The sequence below is a fragment of the Filicampus tigris genome, chromosome 20, assembly GCF_054856515.1.
Source record: "Filicampus tigris isolate MCC_2025a chromosome 20, RoL_Ftig_1.0, whole genome shotgun sequence".
NCBI classification, from domain to species: domain Eukaryota; kingdom Metazoa; phylum Chordata; class Actinopteri; order Syngnathiformes; family Syngnathidae; genus Filicampus; species Filicampus tigris.
Genome location: NC_141236.1, coordinates 5,180,213 through 5,206,298, shown reverse-complemented (window position 1 = coordinate 5,206,298; position 26,086 = coordinate 5,180,213). Strand labels below are relative to the sequence as shown.

The following is a 26,086-nucleotide window of genomic DNA, read 5'->3' as shown; positions in this document are numbered from 1 at the left end:
TACCAAGAATCATGTTACCATGCTGGTTGCTGCTGACCATCTAGTAACCGCTCAGTAACTTCAAATTAAAAACTCACTTTTAAACTCTACTCTTCAGTTGTACGCGACTGCGATAAAAATGAAGTGCTCTTTTATGTTCGAGGCTTACAATCTATGCACTGTAGAGTGCTTACATAGACTGTAATCTGCTTTTTCTAGGTTAATTTTAGTCAAGGCGCTACTGTGCAACAGCGATGGATATTTGGGGTTGTATTTTTAGTCTCCAAGTGGGTCATATAATTGCGTCTGTGGTCCTGTGATTACTATTGATCTGCACTGGGCAACAAATACATGACTGGTTGGGTGCACAATACAGTACAGTACTGTAATGCCTGCTTCAGCCCCTGCTTTGTTTGCTGTGCAAAGACGCTGCAGTACGCCAGCTTTATACTGCAACTTTGATACTACGTACACACAGGTTGTGCAGCTATGTAAACATACTGCGATAACAAAAGAAGCACCAAGCAGAAACATACCTAGCTCACATGATTTCTCTACAAAGGAGCGTGTAAACTCATTTCTTACTCCGCAGACATTTTTGCTTAATTTTCACCTGAAATACAAAAAGGCTTAAGGTTGTTATCTTGCTGTTCAAACTTGGAAGTGTAATTTCCTTCAAAAAATGAATGAGACAGAAAGCTATTAAGATTTTCTCTATACAGTAGTTGCTTTCCTGTTGTGACGACATATGCAGCACTGTATGGTGCTTCTTTAAGATGCCGTTTATGCTAATATCTAATTCCCTGAAACCGAAACTCAACTCCAGCTAACCTCCAATAGAATTCCTCAAGGGTATATTGTAGAACTCTTATAGTGAAAAACAAAACAAAACCAAAACAAAACAACACATAAGGACAGTGAATAATTGCACTTGACTATCTACGCCCACGCACAACTGGAACAAGTTGCATATTGTATAAAAACACCTACGGGAAAATACATAATAGCCAAGTGCAGCAGTTGCATGTTTTGGATTTTATGGACCACAAATGAAGTGTTTTATTTAAATATTAACTTATCTAACGGATAATATGAATATTTCATGAGGTCAACAAGAGAATCATTTTGAAACCGCAACCATGGTTCAAAAAGATTATTAAAGAAGAATAAATATCTGGAACGATATTAAAAACAGGCAGTAATGGTTGTGTGTGTAAATGCAAATGTGTGGAAAAAAAAAAAAACTTACTGCAACACTGACATAACTACACAATGAGCAATGGACTGGGACTCAGAAATAGTCCCTGTGAACATTTGAAAAATCTTCTCTCACTCTTCTTTTTTGCACGGGTGGAAACGGTGCAGCGATTTGGGCTTGGCTCTCTTGGACAGTCCGAGTCGGATTGGCCGTACGCACGTCCTCAGGGGCTTCAGTCTCTTGGCCTCCCACAATGCTGCCGTGCATAAAAGCACAACGTAACAGGATGAATCGGCCCTTCAAGGTTTGCATTTGTTTTATTGCATGTACCGTAAATTTGCTTGAAGACATCGATACTTTTACTTTCATTAAGCGCCTCCTGCTGCTGTCAGCACACTGTAGTATTCTTGTTAGTTTGAAGCTTAATTGTGGGTGTGTATTCGGCTTTTTTTTATATGCCTTTTTGGGAGGGGAAAATTCGTATTTATTGTCTTTTCACAGTCCAACGTTTCAATCCCAGTAGTTTAGTTATATTTTTTTCCACGTTTTTCAAACGTTAGGGTAAAAGAGGGTCTGAAAATGTCTGGCGGTGAATGAGTTAAAATCCTGCAAATTGTTTTGGAAAACCTTGAAACAGTTACTGAATGGAAGCAACTTTCAAAGGTGCAACCCGTCATTGTGATAGTAGCAATTATCACCACCTTTGAATTAAGATTGTGATCACTGACTCACTGTGGCTTTGCGGCTGCATGAGAGGCAGACTCATGAAGGACGGTGACCACGCTGTCCTTTTCAGCTCTGTCTGCTGGGTCTCTGGAAGCGGCATATTGAAAGTGAGACACAGCCAGGGATGAGTGGCTAATCCTATTTTATTTGTTATCTGTTCCTCCTCATACAATGTGCCTCCATTCATACGAGTGTTATCGGTTCCCTGCAGGTAACCGAGGAAGGCGAACGAACCTCTGAATGCTGACAAGAGGTTACAAAATGATTCCCTCCCCCTGAATAAACCTGTTAAAAAAGCTGCTCTTTGAAACAAGACTTAGTTCATTTTAGATTTTCGGGAGTAGCATCTTAAAGAATTAATGAAACTCAACCTTTGTGTTTCTCCACAAGATAAAAAAAAAATGAAAACAAACCTTTCTGATTCTCCGCAGCATGATTTGATGCTTCTGGAGACATGTGGTAGCCAATGGGCACTTCCTGTTCACCTCCACGGCTGGTTATACAACTAGCCTCTGCAACTGTTACACATATCTCCATGCTGTGGTCTTCATTAGGACCTAAACGAAAATATACAGAACACGAAAACACCATTTTACAAAATTGTCTTTTGTCATGTTTGACAATTTAAGAACCAAAATTACTGTGTGTGTAGGGTCTGAAGCCATCAAGTATGCAAGAGTAGAAGACAGATTCAAATTTTCACTTCACCTAAAACTATGTGCTTAATTGAGACAGATCCTTCCAACTTGCATTTTTAATGTGAAGTGAGGTTGATGACTTGTTTGACTTGTGGAAGAACAGGATGTTCTCTGCAACAGTGGCCTTAGGCCAATCATTTAAGAAAAAACAACTTTAAATGAAAAATGTGTGGCCAGTTAATTGGAATACTAAAAGCAGTTATTATATCAACAATGGTCTTTGAGTAACTGCCTCAAAGGGAATGTTCCTAATAGTCTTGGGCCACTGAGAATAAAAAGCTCAATTGAAATGAAACTAGTTACCTGAAGTTGTATCTCTGTTGAGAGCCAGTTCTGGGCTGCTGCGACATTTGGAGACATCATTGCACAGCGCGTCCCCACACTGCCCATTGTCACATGCAATTTCACTTTTACAGATATCAAAATACACCTTTAGTTCCTTTAGGACCGAGTCAAATTCTTTTTTCATCTTAAACTCCAGGCGCTGCATTGGGTCTGGAGGTGGCCTCTTGTTCCCGGCAGCATCATTGGAAAAATCTGAAGCACTTATGTCCTCCTCTGATAAACCTTGAGTACAGTTGGCATCAATGTTAACATCTCTCTTGGCTAAGTCCTCAATGTAACACTCAACTCCACCACCTCCCTTGAGTACTTGGTCCCCCTCCATCTCTTTTGGCATCTCCACATGCTTACCCTCTGCTTCGAGCATGGAGTGGTCCATTTGTGGGGATTTCGTCAGCTGCGTGGCCAAGCTGGTGTGAGGACAGCAGTTCTCTTGGACAGCATCGTCATCATCTGGTGACAGTAGGATCTTGTGGAAGTTGTCAAAGCCCCCTGCCACATGGTTGTACATCGCGAAACCAGATGGCAATGGGGAGAATTTCCCCTTACAGTTTTGAGCCATGACGCGATCCGTGTTTTGTGAGCTTTGTCTGGGGCTTAATCCTTGAGGACCTGGTACAAAGGCATCACTTAATGAAGCCAAAAGTTCATCTTTACACTCCACCATCTCCACTGTTTGTTGGCATTCAGGGAAACTACCCTGTGTAGCCTCCTCTCCTTGTGTCAGTTTAGTGGCCTCTGTTAAGCCCTCCACAGGTGTTAGTTCACTCATGTCCTCATTGCTCGATCTATTTTGTTGCAGAACCAGCTCATCTGATTTGATTTCACCTGTCATTTCTTTTGGCACGTCTCTTGTGTCATCTCCAGGCGGTGAATGTTCAACATGCTGGGCCTTCAGGTAGTCGCAGCTGACAGGCAAACAGCTGGACTGCTCGACCAAATGATGTCCCTCAATAAGACAGCTATGTTGTCTTCCATCCCCAGCTGGAGGTGGTTTTGTAGTCCTTTGTGGACTAATGCAAGGATTTGATGTCAGATGACAGCTGCTTTCATGGCCAGATGTGTTGTGCATTCCAAAAGGGGGGGATGAATATGACTCACTCAAGTTCTCTTTTTTGTCTTCATGCTGCAGTGGTCTGCCATCGTTAGGAGACTGAACTGTCCAATCCGAAGTCGGCTGTAACGGTCTGGCATCAGATGTGGGAGGCGGAGGTATTTCCAGCTCACAGACTATTACTGATGGAGGTAATTCTTCACCTGCGATACTCTCAGAGTTACAGCAATTCCCTTCAGCCTCTCTGACAGTTTTGCCCCAGACTGCAAGCTCAATTACTCTGTGAGGGTCTGCATCGTTATCTCCTTCAGCAGGCTCGATGCTGATTCTCGCAGACATTTGATTCTCTGGCGTGTGATGAACTCCTTCCCTCTCTGTTTCGGCCGCCGTCGCACCATGCTCTCCTCTTGCCCGTCCGAAGTCATCATGGCTTTCTGTCTCAGTCGAAATGTACTTGGCTGGTGTAGCGTGGTAAGAGATAAGTGACACCTCAGTACATTCAACCGGAGAGGCGATGTCGCTAGTTCCATTTTTGTGAGCTTGGTCATTTGTTTCCCTGTCACCCACAGCATGACTATCACACATGTCCACTTTGCTTCTGTCCTCTGCCAACCTTACGGGAATATCCTTATCAGGCGGAGAGATAAATAATTGAAACTCTTTAATATGACAGGGAGATTTCTCTCCGTCATCCTGTCTCAATCCCTGTTGGAAGATAGCATCAGTGAAATCCTCCTCCTTTTGATTACTCTCATCAAATGCAACAGATTGGCTCCATGTACTCGGAACAGTGTCATGTCGGTTGAAATGGCAAGAGAAATCTGACTGATGTCTGACTTCTGCATCATTTGACAATCCATTTTTACAAGATAACTTGCAATCAACAGCAGGTTTGTCTTCAAGTGATTTCTCCAGGAGTTGACACTCAGGATGACTGGAAATGGCAGCGGTGGAGTCTTTCAAAGTGCAAGACCCTGATAATGGGCTGGGGCTGAGCTTGTCTAGCTGATCATATTGTTTCAGATCACTGTCTTCAGTGATTGCACAGACTTCAGGTGTGTTTGAGATTGTGACTTCAGACAGAGACCCAACAGTTACTACAGCGTCTTGAATTTGTTCACATGTTTTTTTGTCTTGAATATGCCCATTTTGTTCTACGCATATTATGTCTGCATCATTGGGTGAGATCAAAGATTGGGCTCCAAGAGTTTGCAAGGTCAAATGAACTGGGAGGTCATATGTGCTTGTAGTGTTAATCATTGTATAGTCTATTCTTGGTCTTTTGGGGGAGAGGAGAGAACTTTCAATCTCTGTTTCAAGGCTCACACTTCCGTGCGTTATGGCATCCATTTAATCTATAACGGAAACCTGTTACAAAAATAAAAATGCTGATTATATGTTGCATATCCAAGCCAAAGTAAAGAGACAAAATTGCTTACCTTTCACTGATCGATGAGAAGACAAAAAAGTAGCAACAATGCTGTTGATAAAAATAACTAGTTAAAGTCTCAAATTAAAACATTATCTCTATCTTTCAAGTAAACCAAAATGTCCACATCGTATATTATCTAAGTGTTTGCAAACAAAATGAATTCTTTTTTTTCTCCAAAATGACCAAGCTATTTTTCTTGTATTCTCAACTGCCTTAAATTTCAAATAGTATATATATAATTTTTGGATAATTCTAGTTTTGCTCAAAAACACCACAATGACTAATGGTGATGTGGCTGATTAAATTGATTGTAAACTCTTACATATCCTTATAAATAAATGATTACATAAAATCAAACCATTTTAGGTTGATTTCAAATTTATGACGCTAGAGTCCTTGTATATTAAAGAGGGGGCATTTCTTAACCATGTCTGAACGACAATGTTGGAAATGCACTCATGGTTGGGCTAGTAAAGAATACATATTTACATTCATTCATTCATTTTGGAAAGTGTTTACCAGTTTTTCAGTATTTGTTTAAAATTGTGTTTCTTTATAACTACTAAGATATTCTGTAGCTATTTGTATCATTCATTAAGCTTATAGTGAGACCAGCAACATATACTGTCTCTTGAGGTAACAAAAGATCATGTGGATTGAAGCTATACTTTAAAAACAGTTAAAAATAACATAATTGGGGGTCAGAAATTTACAGATCCACTACTTGGGTCAATTTGACCCAACTTAAAAAAAAAAGTCGTTTTGTACAAAGCACCCCCCAAAATTGGACTGTTTTGTACAAAACAATGCAAGAAGGTGGGTCAAATTGGTCCATTTCTGACCCAAATTGTGTTATTTTTAACAACCAAATTTTATGTAAAAGATGAGAACTCTTCTATGTAATGTAATGTAAAGAATGTATTGCTATAGCCCAAGATACTTGTACATGCTAACGCCAATTGTTCCATTCAAAGTAGTTTCTGAATATTGGACTTCTCTATTCATCTATATTGATTCATTTACAGTATCTATTAAAAAACAAACAGTGTCTCCCCTACTCAACTCACCTTCAAACCAGCCTGCCAGTTTTAGCAGGAGCCCACAACAGGAAGCCACTTTAGAACTAGTTAGCATCTAGCTTAAAATAGCTTCTCGATCGAGAACCAATTGTGTGGCGCCAACTTGTGCTGAGCAATATGATGTCAGTGTAGAACCCAATTTTAATTAAGCTGCTGTCATATTCGATGTTTGGTGTGCAATTGCCGATTGCCGCAGCATTTCTTTTGTGTGTTGAAACGCTATTAAATGCTGTTTCATGTCAGGCGCTGCCTAGGAAAACATTAACGACATACGCACACGCATAGAGGAGATAAGCGCATCTCCCTCTCCCTCTGCGTGTCTCTTGCTCAGTGCATCTCGGCAGTGTGCGTTTAGCAGCATCATCCTACGCACCTGCATCGCTCACTATTCGTCTCAAGTACATTACGATCCTGACTATTTAAAAAGACAGAGGAAAAAGAAGGTAAAAAAACAAACAAACAAACAAGAAAAGACAAGCTTGTGGCTCGACTAGGACGCGTTTTATTTTATTTTATTTTATTTTATTTTATTTTATTTTATTTTATTTTATACTCCTCGTAGTTTTGGACCTCTCCAGACGTTAGCTCGGGCTTCCCTCATCGACTTTCCAGGTAGGATATAATTCCATCCTTTATTTATTATTATTATTTTTTTCATGTTTACCTGCATGATGCAATCTAGTGCGTCATCCTGTCTGCTTCCATTGGAGTAACGGTGGATAGCCGACATTGACAAAAATCACATTGACAAAACACATTCCAAGACCATGTAGTTCATGTATGAGTTTGACACAAAATGTACATTTGCGTGGGGGATCTCTTTTCACAAGCGCGTCCCGCACCGTTCCGATTCAACAACAAAAGTGAAGGGAATGCTTAACTACTGCTTTATATTAGAAATCGTTCACTTCCATTACAGCTGCAAGTTGCAACGCTGTGTGCGCACGTTCATGCCTGCGTGCGTGTGTGTGAGAGAGAGAAAGATGGAGATGAAGTGTACTGTTTTCCATAACCTACATCACCCCATCTGTCACTTTTTTTGCCAACCAGTGCAGGTTGACCACACCTCCTCATCTTTTCTAATGAACGCACCCTTGTTCATCCTGCATGCTGACAACACATATAGATACGCACACACTCATGCCCACACATATGCATTAAACATATGTTTCCAATTAACCATCAACCACATTGTTTAAGCCTATTTTCCTCTCATACCAGGGCTCTTTCTCAAGGTCATGCCCTGTAAATGAATGATGGTAAGGGAGACTGCGTTATGTAATAGCCATCCCACCGCCTGACTGTGGGGCCAGTCTGCTGCACGTTGTTCACAAGGGATGTTGGATCAACCTGAGCAATTTGTCTTCATATCCGCATACATGTTGACGACTGTGCGTCATCGTTTTCCACTTTTTGTCTAATCTCAAGGGTTAGGAAGACAGAATGCTATTTAGTCCGGAGCCATTGTGGTGTGCTCTTCTGCCTTACACGCTGACCTGGACTCTGAAACTCATTTTATATACTGTTATAAATGACCGAATACAAAGTAGCCATTCAAATATCATTTTTGTTAACTTCGACAAGTTAAAATGGACACACATGACTCAACTCCAGTATGTGATTTTGCTCATTTACTCTTGTACAAATGGATATAGTATGCCAAAATTCACTAAACTAATTAAGGAAAAGAGTCTGGAAATTCACCAGAAATGTTCTGAATTTTTAACCTGAATCCCTATTTCTCATTCGAGACTATGTTTGACGACCTCCATTGTACTAATGCATCAATCATAACAAGTGGAATTCATCACTGATAATAAGACATTTAAAATGTCTGCTCTTTGTCTTCAACAGTGTGTACAAACCAATGAGGAACTTATCTGGTTAAACAGTAAACAAAAGCTGTGATTCAGCCAAGATGCCTGTGTTGTGAATGAAGTGTGCGTGCGCACACACTGAAAATGTGCATTCGCTGATGCAGATAGTCACATCTTGCCAGGGGTTGTTTCAATATGAATACTGACGAGAAGAGGAATTATATATAGAGGCATCTAAACAATGAACCGAGATGACTGAACACTCCACAGTAAAGAGTGGAACCTCAAAGGACCTCAGAAGTGTTTGGAATGATCTGTTGCACGGTCACACTTTTGTCTTCATATAACTTTGAAGGCTCTATTTTCGTGTTCAATGCAAGTGTAGCGTGAGAGGCAGTCTAAATGTGCGTGGGGACAGGCTAGCTTGACGCGGTTAAGAACAGGCGTTTTGTGCCGTTGTGGGCAACAACACAGCCGGCTTGATTCGCGGCTATGCTCGTTCCTTTAAAATCGGTGAACGAGAAGCGCAGTCTTTGACATGGCGGAAGAAGAAACTGATTTGCTGGAGTCTGTAGGAGGTCGAAGCTTGCAAAGTATATATATAAAGAACTGCAAGCAGACCTCCAAGCGAATGATGTAAAGTTGAACGGTGGGATCACAGATCTGTGAGGTGAGCACCGCAATCATACCCCAGGGGACAAACCCACCAAAAACATGAAAAAGGAAGACTCCACAGGTAAAAGTTTGAGTTAAAGCGGAAGTCAACCCCCAAATTTTCTTTTCAAGAATATGTTGTATGTAGGCCCACTAGTGTGGACATTCTGAGTAATATTGTGGAGTATGAGTTAAGCAGCAAAATCCACCCGTATTTTGCCATCTCACATTTGTCACTTCTGTCGAGTGAAAATGACATCACAGTTGCTCAGAGCTCAGGTAACGACCAATCACGGCTCAGATCTGAAGCTGAGCCATAATTTAGGGGGGGGTATTTTCTTCTCACGATGATCACTACTACGACATTCCTGGGAAATCACAACTGTCCCATCGCTGGTGAGCTATTTTTCGAACAGGCCCGCCGGCTCGTCATGTGGGGCTACCTCGAACACCACGTTGGTGACCCCTGCCCTAGACTAACACACATTTGTAACCTGTGCAACAGAATCTGTTTCTGTTGCAGCAAGCTATTCTCTGGAGAGTATCCAGGGCTCGCACACACCTCTTCTAAAAAAAAAACACATCTGTCTTCTGGCGGCTGCTGCCTCAAGGCTCGGGCCATCTCATCTGACAACGTACGGAAAGAGGCTAAACGCTGCTATGATCTGTTTACTCACTTGCACTGTTGCATCATAGCTGAGGATGTTTTTTAACTGTCCTCTCAAGTTTGCTACGGTATAAAATGAGAGTTCGGAAGTTCCCTCTCTAATTTAGTTCCCTCATTTAGAATTACAGGATATTGTTTGTATTGTTTGTATGGAACTGATTGTTGATTGAACACATTGGTCAGAATCTCAATCTTTTACTTATGGTTTTTGTTGTCAGTGATGGGTTGCCGTCGAACTTGCAGGGATTCCCCTAATTGCAATACGAAGAAGTTCAAGACACATTATATACCCCAAAAACATGTTTCTTCATATTAGTCTCTTCTGATCATGGCTTGCGGTCATTCGTTGTATTTTTTTTATATATACTACAACTTGGACACCAAAATATCAATGATTGTAAAAATATATGGTATGGTTTGGAAAGAAAATGTGAGGTAAAATAATGTAGCTGAAATGACACTTCTAAATATGACAAATATTCTTAATATAAATCAAACTAATAAACTACAACTAGCAGCTGATCAAAGTAAGCGAAAAAATTATTCATAAACACAAACACAGACCAGGACTTTATTCAAACACATTTCTGCCTACTCAGAGAACACCCATTTTTTTTATTTTTTACTTTGATTGCAGGATCAGCGTTCTCTCAAAATCTGTTTTCACTACTGATGAATCTTACTCGCTATTCTATTTTCGTAATAAAAGACAAACACCTTTGTGTGTTTGTGTGTGTGCACATGTTTGTGTGCAGGCAAAATGGGGAAACAGAACAGCAAGCTGACCCCCGAGGTGATGGAAGATCTGGTGAAGAACACAGAATTCAATGAACATGAGCTGAAGCAGTGGTACAAAGGTTTCCTGAAGGACTGTCCCACTGGCCGTCTTAACCTCGAGGAGTTCCAGCAACTCTATGTCAAGGTCAATCGCATGATCACATGTATCAAGTTGAAGATTTGGCATATACTAGATTTTGTGTAATCTATCTTTCCATTGCATCTAAATGTCAGTTTCTCTTAACCTGTAATTTGGTTTCATTTGCTTGAAAGTCAAGCTACAGCTAATGTTTGTTAGATAGTTTCTAAAACAAAACAAAGAGATCTAATATGTCTCTCTACGAGTTTGATCTTTTGTAGGTGACTGGAACATTCGGTCTATTGAGCATGCTGTTATAAAAAACGCAGCTGCCGTGCCCACTAAATACATGAGAGAGAGAGAGAAAGAGAGAGAAAGAGAGAGAGAGAGAGAGAGAGAGAGAGAGAGAGAGAGAGAGAGAGAGAGAGAGAGAGAGAGAGAGAAAGCCATTCACCGGATTGCGATTATACTGTACCTGCTGCTAATTTGGACTGGGTTGCAAATGGAAATTACATTTACACTCGTAGGTGTAAATGTACTTTCATGGTGGGGTCAACAATAATGCTTACTTGTGAAAGTGTAACCTTCCCTTTGTGAAAAGAAAGTTAATAAGAGTTTAAGTTTTTGCTATTGGGGAAAAAATAGCCCTGAGATTTTTTTTTAATTTTTTGTAAAGTACATGAAAAGTAACAAGTTAAAAGAATTCAAATTTAGAGAGAAGTTCAAACGGTCACCATCCAAAAATAGTTGTTTTGCTCCTTCATTTAAATCAGGAAAGTCCAGACTTTTTCTTCTGAGGGCCAAGATAAAGAAATATCAAAGGAGGCATAGATCCACTTTTGAACTAAGAAGGAGCAGAATCACATCTTCACATTTAAAACATTCCCGATGCAGCTGACCTTGGCATCACATCTTAGCGAATGATGTGTGATTGGTTGATAACCGGAAAGTGAGAAATGAGAACAAACGTCTTTTGTTCTCCGGCCTTGCCACCCAGTGTAGAAAGAAAGTAAGTACTGTAGTATGCTGTAGTACATATTTCATTTATAACATGAGCCGTGTCATTTGTGCATTTTAGTTTATAAAAGAAAATAGCAATAGTCTGGACACCCCTGATTTAAACCATGCATTTTTTTTACTCTGCACTCTAAATTGGAACCAGAATCAAAATACAGAACCGTTTTAAGATAAGACCACATCTACAGTATGTGCCGGGCTAACGTGATTTTGCTGAATTTGATCGGGGCGCAAAGCAGACAGATACCGAGCTGGGTGTATGGCCACCACACTCTTAGTGCCCGCTTGATTAATCAACCACCCACGCTGCCCAGAGAAATGTTGTTTTTTTTTTGTTTGTTTTTTTTAAACAAATCCCCCAAAATTTTTCAAAAAGGACGATAAACATTCAATATACGTTTTGACGAAAACCAGGGGAAATGGGGGACAAAAATCCCGGGAAAAAAAATTGAAAAAAAATCAAAAAATATGAAAAAATATTGGGGAAAAACAAAGAGGGCAAAAAATCTTCAAATAGGCGAATCTGCAGGAGCCGAACATTGAATATGCAGGGTTTGACTGTAATTTTAAGTTGTAATATCACCAATCACTGCTAGATGGCAAACATGTCATAGGCTAGGTTCACGCTGCAGGTCAATTCAGATTTTGTTATGTTTCATGTTTCAAGTGGGATTAAATTAAAGTCAATACTGTAACTCAAAACAACTGTGCCGATTCGATCTCCCAGCTCCCAGCACTCTCCCTCAGTCCACGCGGCGCACTTTTTGGGCTCTGGATGACGTCAATGTCGGATATATGCGACCTGGCCGTTCAGACTGTGGTCGCATTGCAAAAAATCCGATACGTATCCAATCTAGGAGCACATATGAAAGTGACCCAGGTCGCATTTGAAAAACTCGGATTGAGCTGTTCAGACTGTTATAAAAAAGAAAAAAAATCTGATACAGGTCGCATATGGGCAAAAAAAAATCCGATCTGGGTCACATTTGCCTGCGGTTTTAGTTCATTTCTGCCCTTTAGCCTACTACAGTGTGAGTAGGCGGAGTCATTTCTTGTGGATTTTGAATATGCAGGACAAACATAGCGCCTCAATAATATTACAATTTTTTGCGTGAGTTGATTTTTGTGAAAAAAAAAAAAAAGAAAAGTTATTTCATTTAATGCCGGTCTCTTGTTCAGCAGTTTTGTCTCATCCTTAAATGGTATTTTTTATGAAAGAGAGCCCTTTGCACTGAAAAAAACTGTATGTGGTTATTTAATAAGAAGTACGTGGCCCTACGTGAATCTCCCCCCAATGTGGCGCTGATGAAGGTTTTCAGTTTTCAGACTCAGTTTTCCACCATTCCACTCATCACAAATGACACAATGCATTGAAGAATTTGCATGATGTTGATTATAAATTGGTGATAGATAAGATCTATCATGTATCTCGGCAGAAAACCAACAGAGAGGCAGATATCAGATGGGCCTCTACTCACGTTAATACCTAGTCTACTGTATCTCATTAAGCAGCGGGTGTGAATTTATTCAATGACTTGTTAATTTCATTCAGTCTTGTAAACAGCGACAACTACACAATTAAACCGACAACGTGGCAAAATAACAGCTCTACTAATTCAGACCCTCACAACTGGTGGGATTTCTTGGAGAAACATGAGTAAAATGTGTTGGCTACCTGGCCTTTTTTAGAGGAAGCTAATTTGTATGGACTGAGAAATGGAAAGAATCAATTTTAAAATCAACTTCGAGTACAGCGTAATATTGCATGACAAATGTTACTCCGATTATATTTCTTTTGACCTGATACGCTTTTATTTAATTTGTGTTTAATTCCATTATAACAATTCTTAAAGGTGAAGTCAATCCAAAAACCTTCTTTACGATATTACGTTCTATGCACCTCCACTAGTCTAAACACAGCATTGCGATGAATATTGTGTTTGCGGAATATGAGTTAAGCAGTAAAATCCACCAGTTTTTAGTCATGTAAGGGGGCAGCCATTTTGTCACTTGCTGTGGACTGAAAATGACATCACTGTTGCTCAGGGCTCAGGTAACAAGCAATCACGACTCACCTGTTTTCTGAAGCTGAGCCATGATTGGTCGTTACGTGAGCCCTGAGCAACTCTGATGTCATTTTCAGTTGACAGAAAGTGGCAAAATGGCCGCCCTCTGACATGGACAAAAGTGGGTGGATTTTACTCCTTAATTCATCCTCCACAAACACAATTGTAATCAGAATGTCATGTTTAGATTAGTGGCGTTACATAGAACATAATATTGTAAAGAAACTTTTGGGGTTGACTTCCCCTTTAAGAGTTCAGATGCCAGCCTGCATTGTGAGTAGTGTAAGAATAAGCATTAATCTTTTATAACCGGTGCCAGGAAATGCCAGAGGGTGCTGCAGTTACATAAGACCCTCCTGCACGGGCACTGAGGTCACAAGTGCACTTCCTTTAAATGCCAATGGAGCTCACGCATCAGCTCCCAACCAGAAAAGAACGAGACAAACCTTTGCGTCATGGCCTTGAAGCTTTCAAATGAAAAAGTCACAGCCGAGCATGAGACACCACCTGAAATTTCCAATTCGGCCCATTGATCCTATTAAAAATGTTCAAATGATTTAAAATAGAAAAAAAAAAAAATCTCCTGCACAGTTACGATAGTAAATAAATAAATGAGCGTAAAAAGCCACCGCGGTCCTGTAGGTTGAAGGGAAAATCCCATTATTGATGCAACCTATTTTGTTTCTAGGCAACAGTGAATCCATGATAGGGCTTTATTTAAATCCAGCACGCTGATAAGTGGAAAAAACGGTCTGCTGTGACCTCACATTAACAGGACACATTGTTCCTGTGAAGAGTGACTGTGTGTGTGTGTGGGGGGGGGGCATTTGGTTGGAGCAGTAACGCTTGAAAACAGGAAACCAAGGGGCAAAGACAGGAAAAGTCTGCATATGTGTGTGTGTGCATTATTTATTAGTCATTAACTCTGATAAAGTCATGCAACGCAGCAATGAGAGATCAGTTTTGTTAGAATGTGAGTGAATGCGTGAGCCCATCTCTTCTCTGTGCATGCGTGTGTGAGATTGGTGGACTCACACCTGTGCACTCAGATTTTTTTTTTTTTTTTTTTTGACCCCACTGTGCTCATTTCTGTGCTTTTTCCTCAGCACAGTTCGGACTGTGCAGATATGCTCCCTGCTTTGCGGCTAAATACGCTGTTAAGGCACCTTTGACTACTAAATATGCTGTTTGGGTTGTTTAGTAGACAATTCTGTTCTCCTGTATATTTTATTCTTCCTTTTGCGCTCTGCCTGTCACTCAATTTAGTTTCCGCTGCCTTTGTAGAGGTAATCATCTTTCAGGCTATGCAAAACAAGGGGTAGTGAAAGTGGTGTGGAGGGAGGTATGAGGACGCAGAAAGAAATTAAGTGTAGTAGATGATGCATGACAGTCGGGCACATTAATTATCAAAGACTTACTCTCATTTTAAATTATTTGTTTTATTTCACTATTTTACATTCCCTGAAATGTTTTGTGTTCTACATTATTTTGACCAGAACAACTGTGGCAGGATGACTTGGCAATTGTGAAATTTAAATTAAATAAATTGATGGCCTCAAACAAGGTAACAATACGCAAACAAAAAAATGCAGATGATATTACTCTTTTTTTTTTTTTTTGCTCAACATCAAGCAATATTTTTTTCCTTTTGAAGCCACAGAACAAAATAATTTTAAAACGCAAGTTTCTAAACATAATTTTCACATTATCAAACCATTCACACTCAGTGCCATCCTTAATGACATTCAGATGTTAAATGAGTGTTTATTAGCATGTTGAATTCAAAAGGGAATAGATTATTCAAAAGCATGGTGAATTCTATTCTGAAGGCAGACTGCTGTAAAGATGGGTGGAGTGTGTAGCAAACATGAAATTAGACTTTTAAACTAATACAAATTGGTATTTTGGTTACACCACATACATTATTTCAGTTTAATGAGGTCATCACCTCCATTTACAACATTTTAATTATGCATCTTATTAAATAAATAAATCAAATGAATTGGTTCTTACTCTTGCTTAACCTAGATTCACCGTTCAATGTCGTATGATGCGTTTGAATTGATATTAACAGTTTAAGTTTGACTCCGATTTTTGCTGAAAATCCTTTTCACACTTTAACTGATCAATAATATGGATTTTATCATAGGTTCCGCCTGCAGTTCAAAAACATTTTCGGTACTTTGAGGACACTTAACTGATTTGACCGTGAGGAATGTAAATAGGCAGCAGAAGCGGTCTTCCAAATGGATGAATAGATCTTAATTCATGTCAAAACATGTTGGTCAAAAACACAGGATGAAAAACTTTGAAGGACTTATGCAGTGCTATTGTTGACACCAGTGCAGCCAAAAAGGATGGGTGGCTTGTTGTGACAATTCATTCACTGAGGCACTTATATGTCAGTGTGTGAAATTTCACATCCCAGACACATCAGCTCCTTCGTAAGCCATTTGGAACAGAAGCTGGTGATGTTTCCTGAAACATCCAGTTTGTCCTAAAGTTCTTTCCTTTCTCTTTGATGCTAAACACACGCTCAGAGATAGTCATGAAAATGCAAAGCTGTCAGCGAGGTATCCGTTCAACAATATGGTGATATACCGGAGCTATTCTTGGGTCAGCACGCTTGTGTGTGCGTGCTGTGCATGTGTGTGTGAGTAACACAATGATGCAAAGGTGGGGTGAGACGGCCAGATGTTGACATCATCTGTGTCAGTGAGGAAACACGGAAAAATTACCAGAGCAGCATGAAACCGTTTACGGTGACAAACTTTTTTATATTGCTATATTTGGAAAACAATATACAGTATTCGGTTTACTGTCACTGGGAAGCGGGAGTGATCACTACTCGAGTTTGTGCGTTTCATCTAAACGTGTTTAAGATGAAAATCAATGAATGAATGAAAATGAGCGTTGAAAAAGGTGGTCTCACCTCACTCAAGTCGCTTGCGGGTGTATGTTGCCAAGCTAACTGCGTCACAGCGAGCGGAGTCAACCCCAGTTTCACCTGCCAAACCTGGCAGCCGAGCAATGAGTCACTTTCTGCTTGATGCCCTGCTTGGCTGCCTTGTCTGTATCGGATTTAGAACACAGTCAGCGCATAGGAGGCAGGAAACTGCAACAGTGTGAATATTGCGCGGAATTGTCAGGTTAGGTCAATAAATGCATCCCTCAAGGCAAAAAGGGAAATCTGATAATAAAGTCAAATGTTCACACAAATTCCTTGTTTCAACTATTTCCTGCACTTGTACTATTTTTTTACACAGTCAATGTGTGTTACACATACATTGTTTGACTAGTAACATAGTGCTCACTAATTGTGATAGTTAAGGTAATAATGAGAATGAGTCAGAGGAATCTGTGGAATATGAGTTAAGCAGTAAAATCCACCCGTTTTTAGCCATCTCACGGGGTGGCCATTTTGCCACTTGCTGTCAACTGAAAATGACATCACAGTTGCTCAGGGCTCAGGTAACGATCAATCATGGCTTAGCTTCAGAAAAGAGGTGACAGACGTGACATAATGGCTGTCCCCTGAGATGGCTAAAAATGGGTGGATTTTACTGCTTAAAGAGGAAGTCAACACAAACATTTTTTCCAAGAATATGTTCTATGCAAGCCCACTAGTTGAAACTAGGCATTCTGATAAATATTGCGTTTGTGGAATAAGTGTTAATCCACTCATTTTTCGCCATCTGTGGGGGCAGCCATTTTGTCTTCTGTTGACTGAAAATGACAACTGCTCAACGACCAATCACGGCTCAGATTCACAAAACAGGTAATTGGTCGTTGTGAGCAGTTGTGATGTCATTTTCAGTCGACAGAAGACAAAATGGCCGCCCCCAGTTAATGGCTAAAAACGAGTGCATTTTGCTGCTTAACTTATATTCCACAAACCCAAAATTAATCAGAGTGCTGTGTTTCAACTAGTTGGACTGCTGGGAACATAATCTTGAAAAAAATATGGTCGGTTTGACTTCCACATTAACTCATATTCCACAAACATTAATCAGAATGCCATGTTTAGACTAGTGAAGGCGCATAGAACATATTATTGCAAAGAATATTTTTGGGTTGACTTCCTCTTTAAATCTTATTGTGACTGTTTATTTAAAATCCACGTGTGAAGGAAAAATAAAAACTTTGATACCTGCAACACTGTTAAAAGCTAATGCAAAAAAATGCATAGATATATATTTACATATATTAATGTTTTCGACGTAACTACCCAAAGACAGTTTAGCGTGTCATGGCATAACTAAGAACTGAGCATATTTGAGTGTCTTTGCAATGCATGTGTGTGTTTGCACGAGTGTTTGTTTGTGTGTGCATGTTAGTGTACACACCCTGAAGCTTTGGAAGCGGTGGCAACAATAGCAGTGCGCTGGCTGAGTTTCAGCCTCAGCCTTGCATGTCACCGAAGGTTTATGTAAGAGGGAACGCAGGCTCTTTCTCTCTCACGCGGACCCACTCAGACACACACAATCACACAGTGTAAATACTACCCCGCGATGGATTATGCATATACTGTATTCCCGTGCTGTGTCGCTCCCAAGCTTCTGAGCTGAAGAAAAAAAAAACCATCCAAACCGTGAGCAGCGGCGGTCAGTGTAGTCGGCCTGAGGCCCTGCTGGGTACTCCAAACGGGCTTCACTGCAAATGACAATGTTAGTAAAATGATCCATGAGACTAGGGCATTATTTAAGCAGTCCTCGGGCTGCACACAAGACTGACAGAAAGCAGAGGAAACAACTGATAGTTGGACTGTGATTCATTTCGCAGAGTCGCATAGACAAAGTACATTTTTAGTGTGTTAAGATTTAGACCTCCTCAACTTGTGGCTTTTTGCTTAACACGTCAAACCTATGAGCCAGTGATAATAAAAGTGTTGTCCTGTTGGATTTTACCATCCATTGTAATTCATAGCTACGACGTTTCAGGAAAAAAATTCCACCTGTTGCTGAATCTAACCCTTAAATCATAAATATTACAAAATACGTATTACATATTATTTTATTGTTATCATATTATTATTATCATTATTATGAAACCCCAATGTGCTAGAGAAAAAAACGAGGGCAGATTCGCTAATGCTAATTGATAATCTGTGCATTCAGCAAATCTCAATGCAGCTCTACTTACCTTTTGGCTTTGACATACATATATTGTTGCTATCATATTATTATTATTATCATTATCATTATTATGAAAACCAGATGTGTTATAGAAAAAACAAGGGCAGATTTGCTAATGCTAATTGCTAATCTGTACATTCAGTAAATCTCAATACAGCTCTGCTTACCTTTTGACTTTGACATGATAGCAGGTAGTGTTTCACACAGTCCAACAGCTGGACAGTAACTGCCGCTTGAAAGTGGCTCTGGATATTGCCTCAGTCTATCTGGTCGTGTCATGAGCAGACAAACCCGGTGTTAGGCGGCATTTAGTATGTAAATTAGCCCCAAATTGTTAAGAGGATTTAGCTAAATTGTTGATGCAGCTGAATTCAATTAATCCATTTAAATTTTCTTTTGAAGCACAAATGCAAAGCAAATGCTTTCTTTTTCCATATAAAGCAGGTTCAAGACCAAGGTCGTCACATTTTCCTTTCCACTGTTAATGTTTCACTAGCTTCCTTAATTTAATTATCGGTCATATTCAGGCAAGAGAGGAAATGCAACATCAAACACAATGCATTCCTTTTTACAAGAGAAGCTCAGTGAAGGGTGGAAATTTGGACCAATTCAAATTGGAAAATTTCATTTGCGAGAGATTTTTTGTTTATTTACAATTTGGCTCCATTCGATCCTTTATAGTTCCCAGATAACTGCCGTCGAATATAATCCAGTTATATGCAATCTGCAACTCCCCAAACTGCAACAAAATGCGCATAGAATAACTAAATCGCCCCATTTTAAATCCTGACCCTTGCTAGCTCATCACTGGAAGCTTTTAAGCTGCAAGATGTCTGTCCAGCTTAGCTGTTATCTGAAGAGAGGCAAGCAAACACAAATGTGGATCTGGGGGCTGCTGCTTTGGGGGTTATTTTCAACCCAAACTTGCTAAATCCTTTTCTCACTTCCTGATGAGCTTCTTTGTGCTATTTCACCAGTGTGTGAGCTCCATCATGAATTGAATTATGCATCTGTTCTTCGATGTTGCATCCAGTCTGTGAGAAATGGCTTTCACTGAAGTGCGACTCGTCAAGTGTCTCCTCCTTTCCCTTCTCTGCCAATCAAAGTGTTTGGAGGAGCACCAGTGCCATCTTGCAGCCTGATTAGAGAGGCTTTAATGTTCTGCTTAACAACAGGGTGTGTATGTGTTTTGCGTGTGTGTTCTCCAGACTGGCCTGTGCCAGGCTCACACTATTCACTGATGTTAGCTCTCATCAAGCCAGCTGTGTCTGTATAAACTCTGACATTCAACTTGTAAGCCCGACCGCATCACACAACCATGAATTTACAACCACAGGATGGAAATGAGACTTAAAGAGGATATTTTCACCGACAATCGTGAATCTCCTTCCCAAATCAGAAGTCATGACTGACCGACTGACTGAGAGACAGCACAGAGCATACAAATCTGGAAAACACAAAGAATTAAGAAGAATCACAGTTGGAAAAGAAGCTACACTAACTGCTAGCATCTATTAACGACATTAACAATGCTACATGCAGTTCCCTGGGCAGCGTCTTGCTATTAGCTACTTGCACGGCACACTTTTTGGACTAAAATGAGACATACTTCCGTCTTGGGGTCTAATATAGGAATATGTGTGGAGTACTTGCGTATGACACCTGAGGCACGCCACTCATACAGGATAACGACTGTGCGTCTTATTGTCATCGCAAAGCTCGGTCTTGCTGACCGACTTTGGGTGTACTAAAGTAGTACAAGTTGTAGACGCAATGCATCGGCATTTGATTTTTTTCAAATTTGTCATGATTGCCTGGTATAGGTCCCAATGGCAGGAGAAGCAGGGGGTACTAAAGAAAATATTTCATAACAAAAAAAACAGCACAAACAAAATCAAGCTTGAAAAATCCAAAACGCAAAGTAGCAAAGAAACACCAGAGAACAAAAGACAACTTCAGGAGAAACAAAAAAACATGACGGCGACAACGATCCGATAAGCACCGAACGAAAACGAGTACCTTAAATACAGGCATACTGACGAGACAATGAGAAGCACCTGGATGAGACACACAAGGTGGGAGGGAGATGATTGGCTAACATTACGGGGTGGAATGCACACAGGTGGACACAATAATCATTGACAAGACAGACAGATATACTGAGAAAACAAAACTAAAAAAACCCAAACACGACAGAATTTTCATGAGAGGCGCTGACAGTCTCCATGGGTAGCGTGTGACACATACAGCAATGAAAACACACTAGTGTCGCACAATCATCAAGCACAGAAGTGTTGTCAAATGTTCATCCCCAGCTAAACTGACATTCGTGCTGCCACTTTGAGCTTCTAAAAGTCAAAATACCCCAGTTACGGAAAGCTTAGTCTCTTACCCCCACATCCATTCGTCCCATTTTCCCCTCTCTCTCTCTCTCTCTCTCTTCTTTTTACATAACACAATGCGTTTCATAACTTTGCAGATTCTTAAGGGAACGCGGTTGCTTCCTCCTCCCTCCTTCATTACTTCATTTGCTTTCGTCCTCACGCCAACCCGACCTCATGTCTCCTGCTGTTTCCTCTTCCAGGGTTTGGCAGCAGATGGAGAGGCAGGTCATTGCCGTGTGTTGCGAGGAGAGTGTGAGACAGTCACTTACCCCTTCATTGGGCTCTTCGCAAATCAGTGTGTTGCCTCCTAAACAGAGCTGTCGCACTCCCTCACACTCTCTTTCGTGTAGTACACTCACCATTCCGCACACACGCAAGCGTCCACAAATGTGGATTGGTCTGGGAACAAAAAGTACACAAACCTCCATTCCCTCAATGAGTTGAACGGAGGGAGCCATTATTAGAATAGGAAGGTGTACAGTCATTCTTATCCGTCAGCTCCATGGAGTGGATGGAGATGCACCTACAGAGCTGGATTTTTAACATGAGTTTTCGATCAAGATTTTTCAGTCTCGGTGGAGGTCAGTTCCAGAGTGTTGAGGTCTTATTGAAAGCTACCAGTGTACTGCTAGCTAATGGATATTCTTTGGTTTGAGGTACCAGTGGAGCCAGATACTATACATTACAAGCATGAGTCAGTAACTGTATTTGCTTACGCCACGGGTGTCAAACTCACTTTTTTTCAGTATTCAATTCCCATGTCTCTTAATAACATATCTGTGGTATGTTTTCATCCAATTACACCAATGATTAAGAATTAAAGTACACTTTACACACTCAACGTATTCGATTTTGAGATCAAGTGAAAAACTTTTAAACTCCACCTCTTTTTTCCTTGTAGTTTTTCCCATACGGTGACGCGTCCAAGTTCGCCCAGCACGCCTTTAGGACCTTTGACAAGAACGGCGATGGCACCATCGACTTCAGAGAGTTCATCTGCGCGTTGTCCATTACATCGCGGGGCAGCTTCGAGCAGAAGCTTAACTGGGCCTTCAACATGTACGACCTGGATGGAGATGGCAAGATAACACGGGTGGAGATGCTGGAGATCATTGAGGTAGGAAGTCTCCAAATTGGATTGGAGCTTTGTGCCTAACATGGTCCGCACACATACTGTACAACTGTTGAATAAAATCGACATGCTGGATTTTGCAATGAAATGTGAAATTCCAAATTAGTATAGATATAAAATGATAATGGTGCAAAATAAGTTGAGTACAGGCTTATGTGGATTACGACTTTCAATGAACTAGTTCGTGCAGCGGCATGTGAATATGTCGCCAGGCAGTATGAGAAGACACACTCGGTTACCAAGTGTGGTTGCCTACACAAAAATACTGCAATTAACTCGTCTTCCTCAGTTTTGTTCTTTGCCATGGAGACATTGTGTGAAACTATGGAGTCACTGACAATGACACACGAAGACAAGAGATAAACAAGGGAGCCTGTCGGTATGAGTCATCATATTCGCCTGCTGGGTATCTTGGATCTTGCTGGCCAATGCACACATTTCCTTCAAGCCTGGGGCTTTTTGTCTGTGAGTTCCAAAAACAGGCAAGTGCAAATCCAGGGAGGTGTGAACCGTGCACACTGAGTTTTCGTTGTCCTATAACGCCCTCTAGAGGGCAGAGGCGTAACAGTTGTTGTTCATGGATGAGCAACTTTAACAATAGAGGGGTGTCAACGTTTTTCATCAGCGCAACTGGGGGGGCCACATACTTCCCAATTAGATGTATGGCAAAAAAAATGTCATTTTAAATAAGGACAAAATATATTTTAATGATGCAATGTAAGTAACTTAATATAATTTAATGTTCAAATGCAAACTCCTCAACTACAAAGACTTTGAACATAATGTATTGCGATAGAAGTGATTTGATTTTTTTTTTGATGAGATTTAGATGTCAGTTTTTCTCAAATGTTTTGCTCGAAGTTTTAAAGCCTCAACAGCGTTGAACTTTAGAGGTTCCACTCTATTTTCTTAAATGTGTTTGTTTGGCCATCTCCTCTTTATCGACATTTAGCGAGCTGTTTTTTTATTTTTTTTTTTAAACAAACATTTAGCTAACGTTAGTTCACCTATTGTGCTATCAAAACAAAGTGTTCCGGCCCATAGCTAGAATATCTTGCTTCTTAGTATGAGTTGACATCATCAGCAATGCTCCCTGGTTGACGGCTCTCCATTTCGCTGCGGCCCCTTTTTTTGGTCCGCTTTACAAGATCTCAGTCCATCATTGTCTCAATGCATCTCTTTTTGAAATATATGCGTAGGGAGTAAAAATAAGAATTTGTCAGAAAAATAAATACTCAATAGATACCATACCTGAAAGACTACATAAGTGCAAACAAAGTATTTGCACTTCATCACTTCCTACAACAGTCCAGACACCCACCTCGGCCTATTTGTAGACAAGCAATTAAAAAATAACATGTTACATAATATGATCCCCATTAAGTGCATTATTAATTACAGAGAGCAATGCGGACAGAAAACCCTTTATCGCCGAAATAGCATTAACTTGAAGGCGGCCTCCTCTTATGTTTCCATCCATGCAGGCTATCTACAAAATGGTGGGCACGGTGATCATGATGAAAATGAACGAGGACGGCCTGACGCCCGAGCAGCGGGTGGACAAGATCTTTTCCAAGATGGATAAGAACAACGACGACCAGATCTCGCTGGAGGAGTTCAAAGAGGCGGCCAAGAGCGACCCCTCCATCGTATTACTCCTGCAGTGCGACCTCCAGAAATAAGGTGAAGGGCAAGCGGAGCAAACCCGACAAAACGCCACCGCCGCTGCCGCCACGGACTGCACAGAAAGAATTTCATGTTCCATTCAGTTTGCAGCTATTTCCACTGAACAACAACAGAAAAAAAAAATGCTTGGACTACCTTTCAATGGATCTTGCTTCTTGTGTTTGAAACACTCGTGTGCATGAGAATGTTATTTGCTTCAACAAAAAATAAACACACACACGCACGCATACACACACACACACAACAATATGCCACTGTATATTAACACCACGCACAAGTAATATATAAAGATCCATAAATATATATTGAAATTATTTAAAGATCAAATGCCAAAATGTGAAGTGTGCAATGTTTTTTTCCCCTCCAGTTTCATTCTATTGAAGCCTCAGTGATGTGCTACACTGGATTTGCAGCTATACTCTATTTGTTGTTCCACTGATGCTAGCTGTGCGTGTTTACTCAAGTCAACCAAACCAAATTCCTCATGCATCTGCCTCTATCCATCAAATATTAGCTCTAGATAATAAAACAGAGGGGTTTCCCGGCGTTTCCTTCTCAAACATGCTTGTACTGTCAGTTAAAAGAAAAAAAAAAAATACAGCTACAAAATAAAAAAAAGTAACTGTAGTTAATTTGCATGCCTTTAGGTTCTGCCTTAAAATTCTCGTCATTTTGCGTCCTGCGAGCGAAGACAAGAAAGCCTTATCAAAGCTGATACCTGTGAGGAAAACATTTCTTACCGAAAAGTGTGGGGAACAACGTTATTGCGGGAGACAATTTGTGTGTGACATTTTACCCCGACTGCTTTAACCACGGGAGCATGTGTCCTTAATTGTATAGTAGCTGTCGTAGATGTCGCTGAGAACCCAACCCCGGATCTTGAGCATCGAAACACACCTTCATTAGAAAATTGCATGCCATTGATTTGAGGAGATTTGAAGGAAAAAATTAATAACACTTCAGGTGTCAAACGGGCAAAGACATGGTGTGAGTTCACCCGAAACTTCCTTGATCAAGGATCGAACAATCAATTCAGCTTTAAATTTTACATTTAGATGGCATAACATTTTTCCACACGTATTTCAGACTGATCTTTGTTTTTTTTTGTCTGAGAAGACTCTTAAAGGGGGAATTAAACCCCCCTCCCCCATTTTTTTGCAATAACATGTTCTATGTGCCTTCATTAATCTAAACAGGGCATTCTGATTAATATTGCATTTGTGGAATATGAGTTAAGCAGCAAAATCTGCCCATTTTTAGCCATCTCAAGGGGAGCCCATTTTGTCACTTGCTCGCCGACAGAAGTGACAAAATGGCCGCCCCCCTGAGATGGCTAAAAACAGGCAGATTTTACTGCTTAACTCATATTCCCAAAACGCAATATCGTATAGTGGGCCTACATAGAACTTATTCTTGAAAAGAAAATCTTTGGGTTGACTTCCCCTTTAAGATTGCGACCTGGATGAAACTAACAATCAATCGCTCATCATTGATGTTTTTACCCATCTAATAATATACTAATCGATTATGCCCATCAGTCATTCTAAGCATTAGTTTCATCTTCATGAGCATCAAGAGCTTGCAGGTTGCATATCAGTACAAATAACTAAGCATAGAAGAAGAGAATTAGGCCTGCATTTCAACTCCTGTTAGTCAAAGAGTGATCATAAGTGAGTTTCATTGAAAGAGAAGAGCCACATTAAACAATTTAACCACCTCCAAACTCAACCTTTTTGTACTTTTTTAATACCCCTATGTCGCTTTCATTGTATGGATGCAAAGTAGCCAGTGTCAAGGTCAGTGGAAGCGCGGGGCCTCCTGAGAGAGTCCAGAATTACCTTTTGGTAAATAAAGTCCACGCTGGCCACTTTACGACCCGCTTTAACTCAAAACAGCCTTGTGTTAATTTAGCAAATGTTCAGTATTGCTCAGCAGTGTTGCTTGTCCTCATCGCTTTAAACTTCTTTACACAAACCTTTTGTTGTCTCTTTTTGGGGGGTGGGGGGTTGTTTCTAACTCTGTTATTGCGAAGATCAAGATGCCAAATGTAAGCAAAAGGTAACTGTGTACAAGGATTCTTTTGTAGCATGTATTGTGTTCCTGACGACATGGCTGCACTACACCCTGTGTTGTGATTTAATCTAATAAAAGGAACTCTATGGGC

At 40.4% G+C, this 26,086-nt stretch overlaps 2 protein-coding genes across 2 annotated transcripts; one reads left to right on the top strand and one right to left on the bottom strand.

Annotated features, from left to right (window-relative positions):
* Nucleotides 1-1,013: 1,013 nt before the first annotated feature.
* LOC147127953 (uncharacterized) lies at nucleotides 1,014-7,115 on the bottom strand. The gene is made up of 6 exons (XM_086018906.1): nucleotides 6,497-7,115; nucleotides 5,437-5,477; nucleotides 2,905-5,365; nucleotides 2,317-2,460; nucleotides 1,910-1,990; nucleotides 1,014-1,433 (listed from the first exon to the last, which is right to left on the bottom strand). Exons 3-6 carry the CDS (start codon nucleotides 5,345-5,347, stop codon nucleotides 1,309-1,311), a joined length of 2,793 nt encoding a protein of 930 aa, XP_085875032.1. The 5' UTR covers nucleotides 5,348-5,365; nucleotides 5,437-5,477; nucleotides 6,497-7,115; the 3' UTR covers nucleotides 1,014-1,308.
* On the top strand, nucleotides 6,772-26,086 carry vsnl1a (visinin-like 1a). The gene is made up of 5 exons (XM_086018916.1): nucleotides 6,772-6,951; nucleotides 7,071-7,120; nucleotides 10,402-10,568; nucleotides 22,006-22,221; nucleotides 23,721-26,086. Exons 3-5 carry the CDS (start codon nucleotides 10,407-10,409, stop codon nucleotides 23,916-23,918), a joined length of 576 nt encoding a protein of 191 aa, XP_085875042.1. The 5' UTR covers nucleotides 6,772-6,951; nucleotides 7,071-7,120; nucleotides 10,402-10,406; the 3' UTR covers nucleotides 23,919-26,086.

What these genes read in the sequence shown, in the direction of transcription:
- vsnl1a (XM_086018916.1), top strand. Translation starts at nt 10,407, where the DNA reads ATGGGGAAACAGAACAGCAAGCTGACCCCCGAGGTGATGGAAGATCTG. An exon ending in TCCAGCAACTCTATGTCAAG is followed by an intron (nt 10,569 to 22,005) that starts GTCAATCGCATG and finishes TTTTCCTTGTAG; the next exon opens with TTTTTCCCATACGGTGACGC. An exon ending in AGATGCTGGAGATCATTGAG is followed by an intron (nt 22,222 to 23,720) that starts GTAGGAAGTCTC and finishes CCATCCATGCAG; the next exon opens with GCTATCTACAAAATGGTGGG.
- LOC147127953 (XM_086018906.1), bottom strand. Translation starts at nt 5,347, where the DNA reads ATGGATGCCATAACGCACGGAAGTGTGAGCCTTGAAACAGAGATTGAA. An exon ending in TGCTGCGGAGAATCAGAAAG is followed by an intron (nt 1,991 to 2,316) that starts GTTTGTTTTCAT and finishes TGCCGCTTCCAG; the next exon opens with AGACCCAGCAGACAGAGCTG. An exon ending in CATGCAGCCGCAAAGCCACA is followed by an intron (nt 1,434 to 1,909) that starts GTGAGTCAGTGA and finishes TATGCACGGCAG; the next exon opens with CATTGTGGGAGGCCAAGAGA.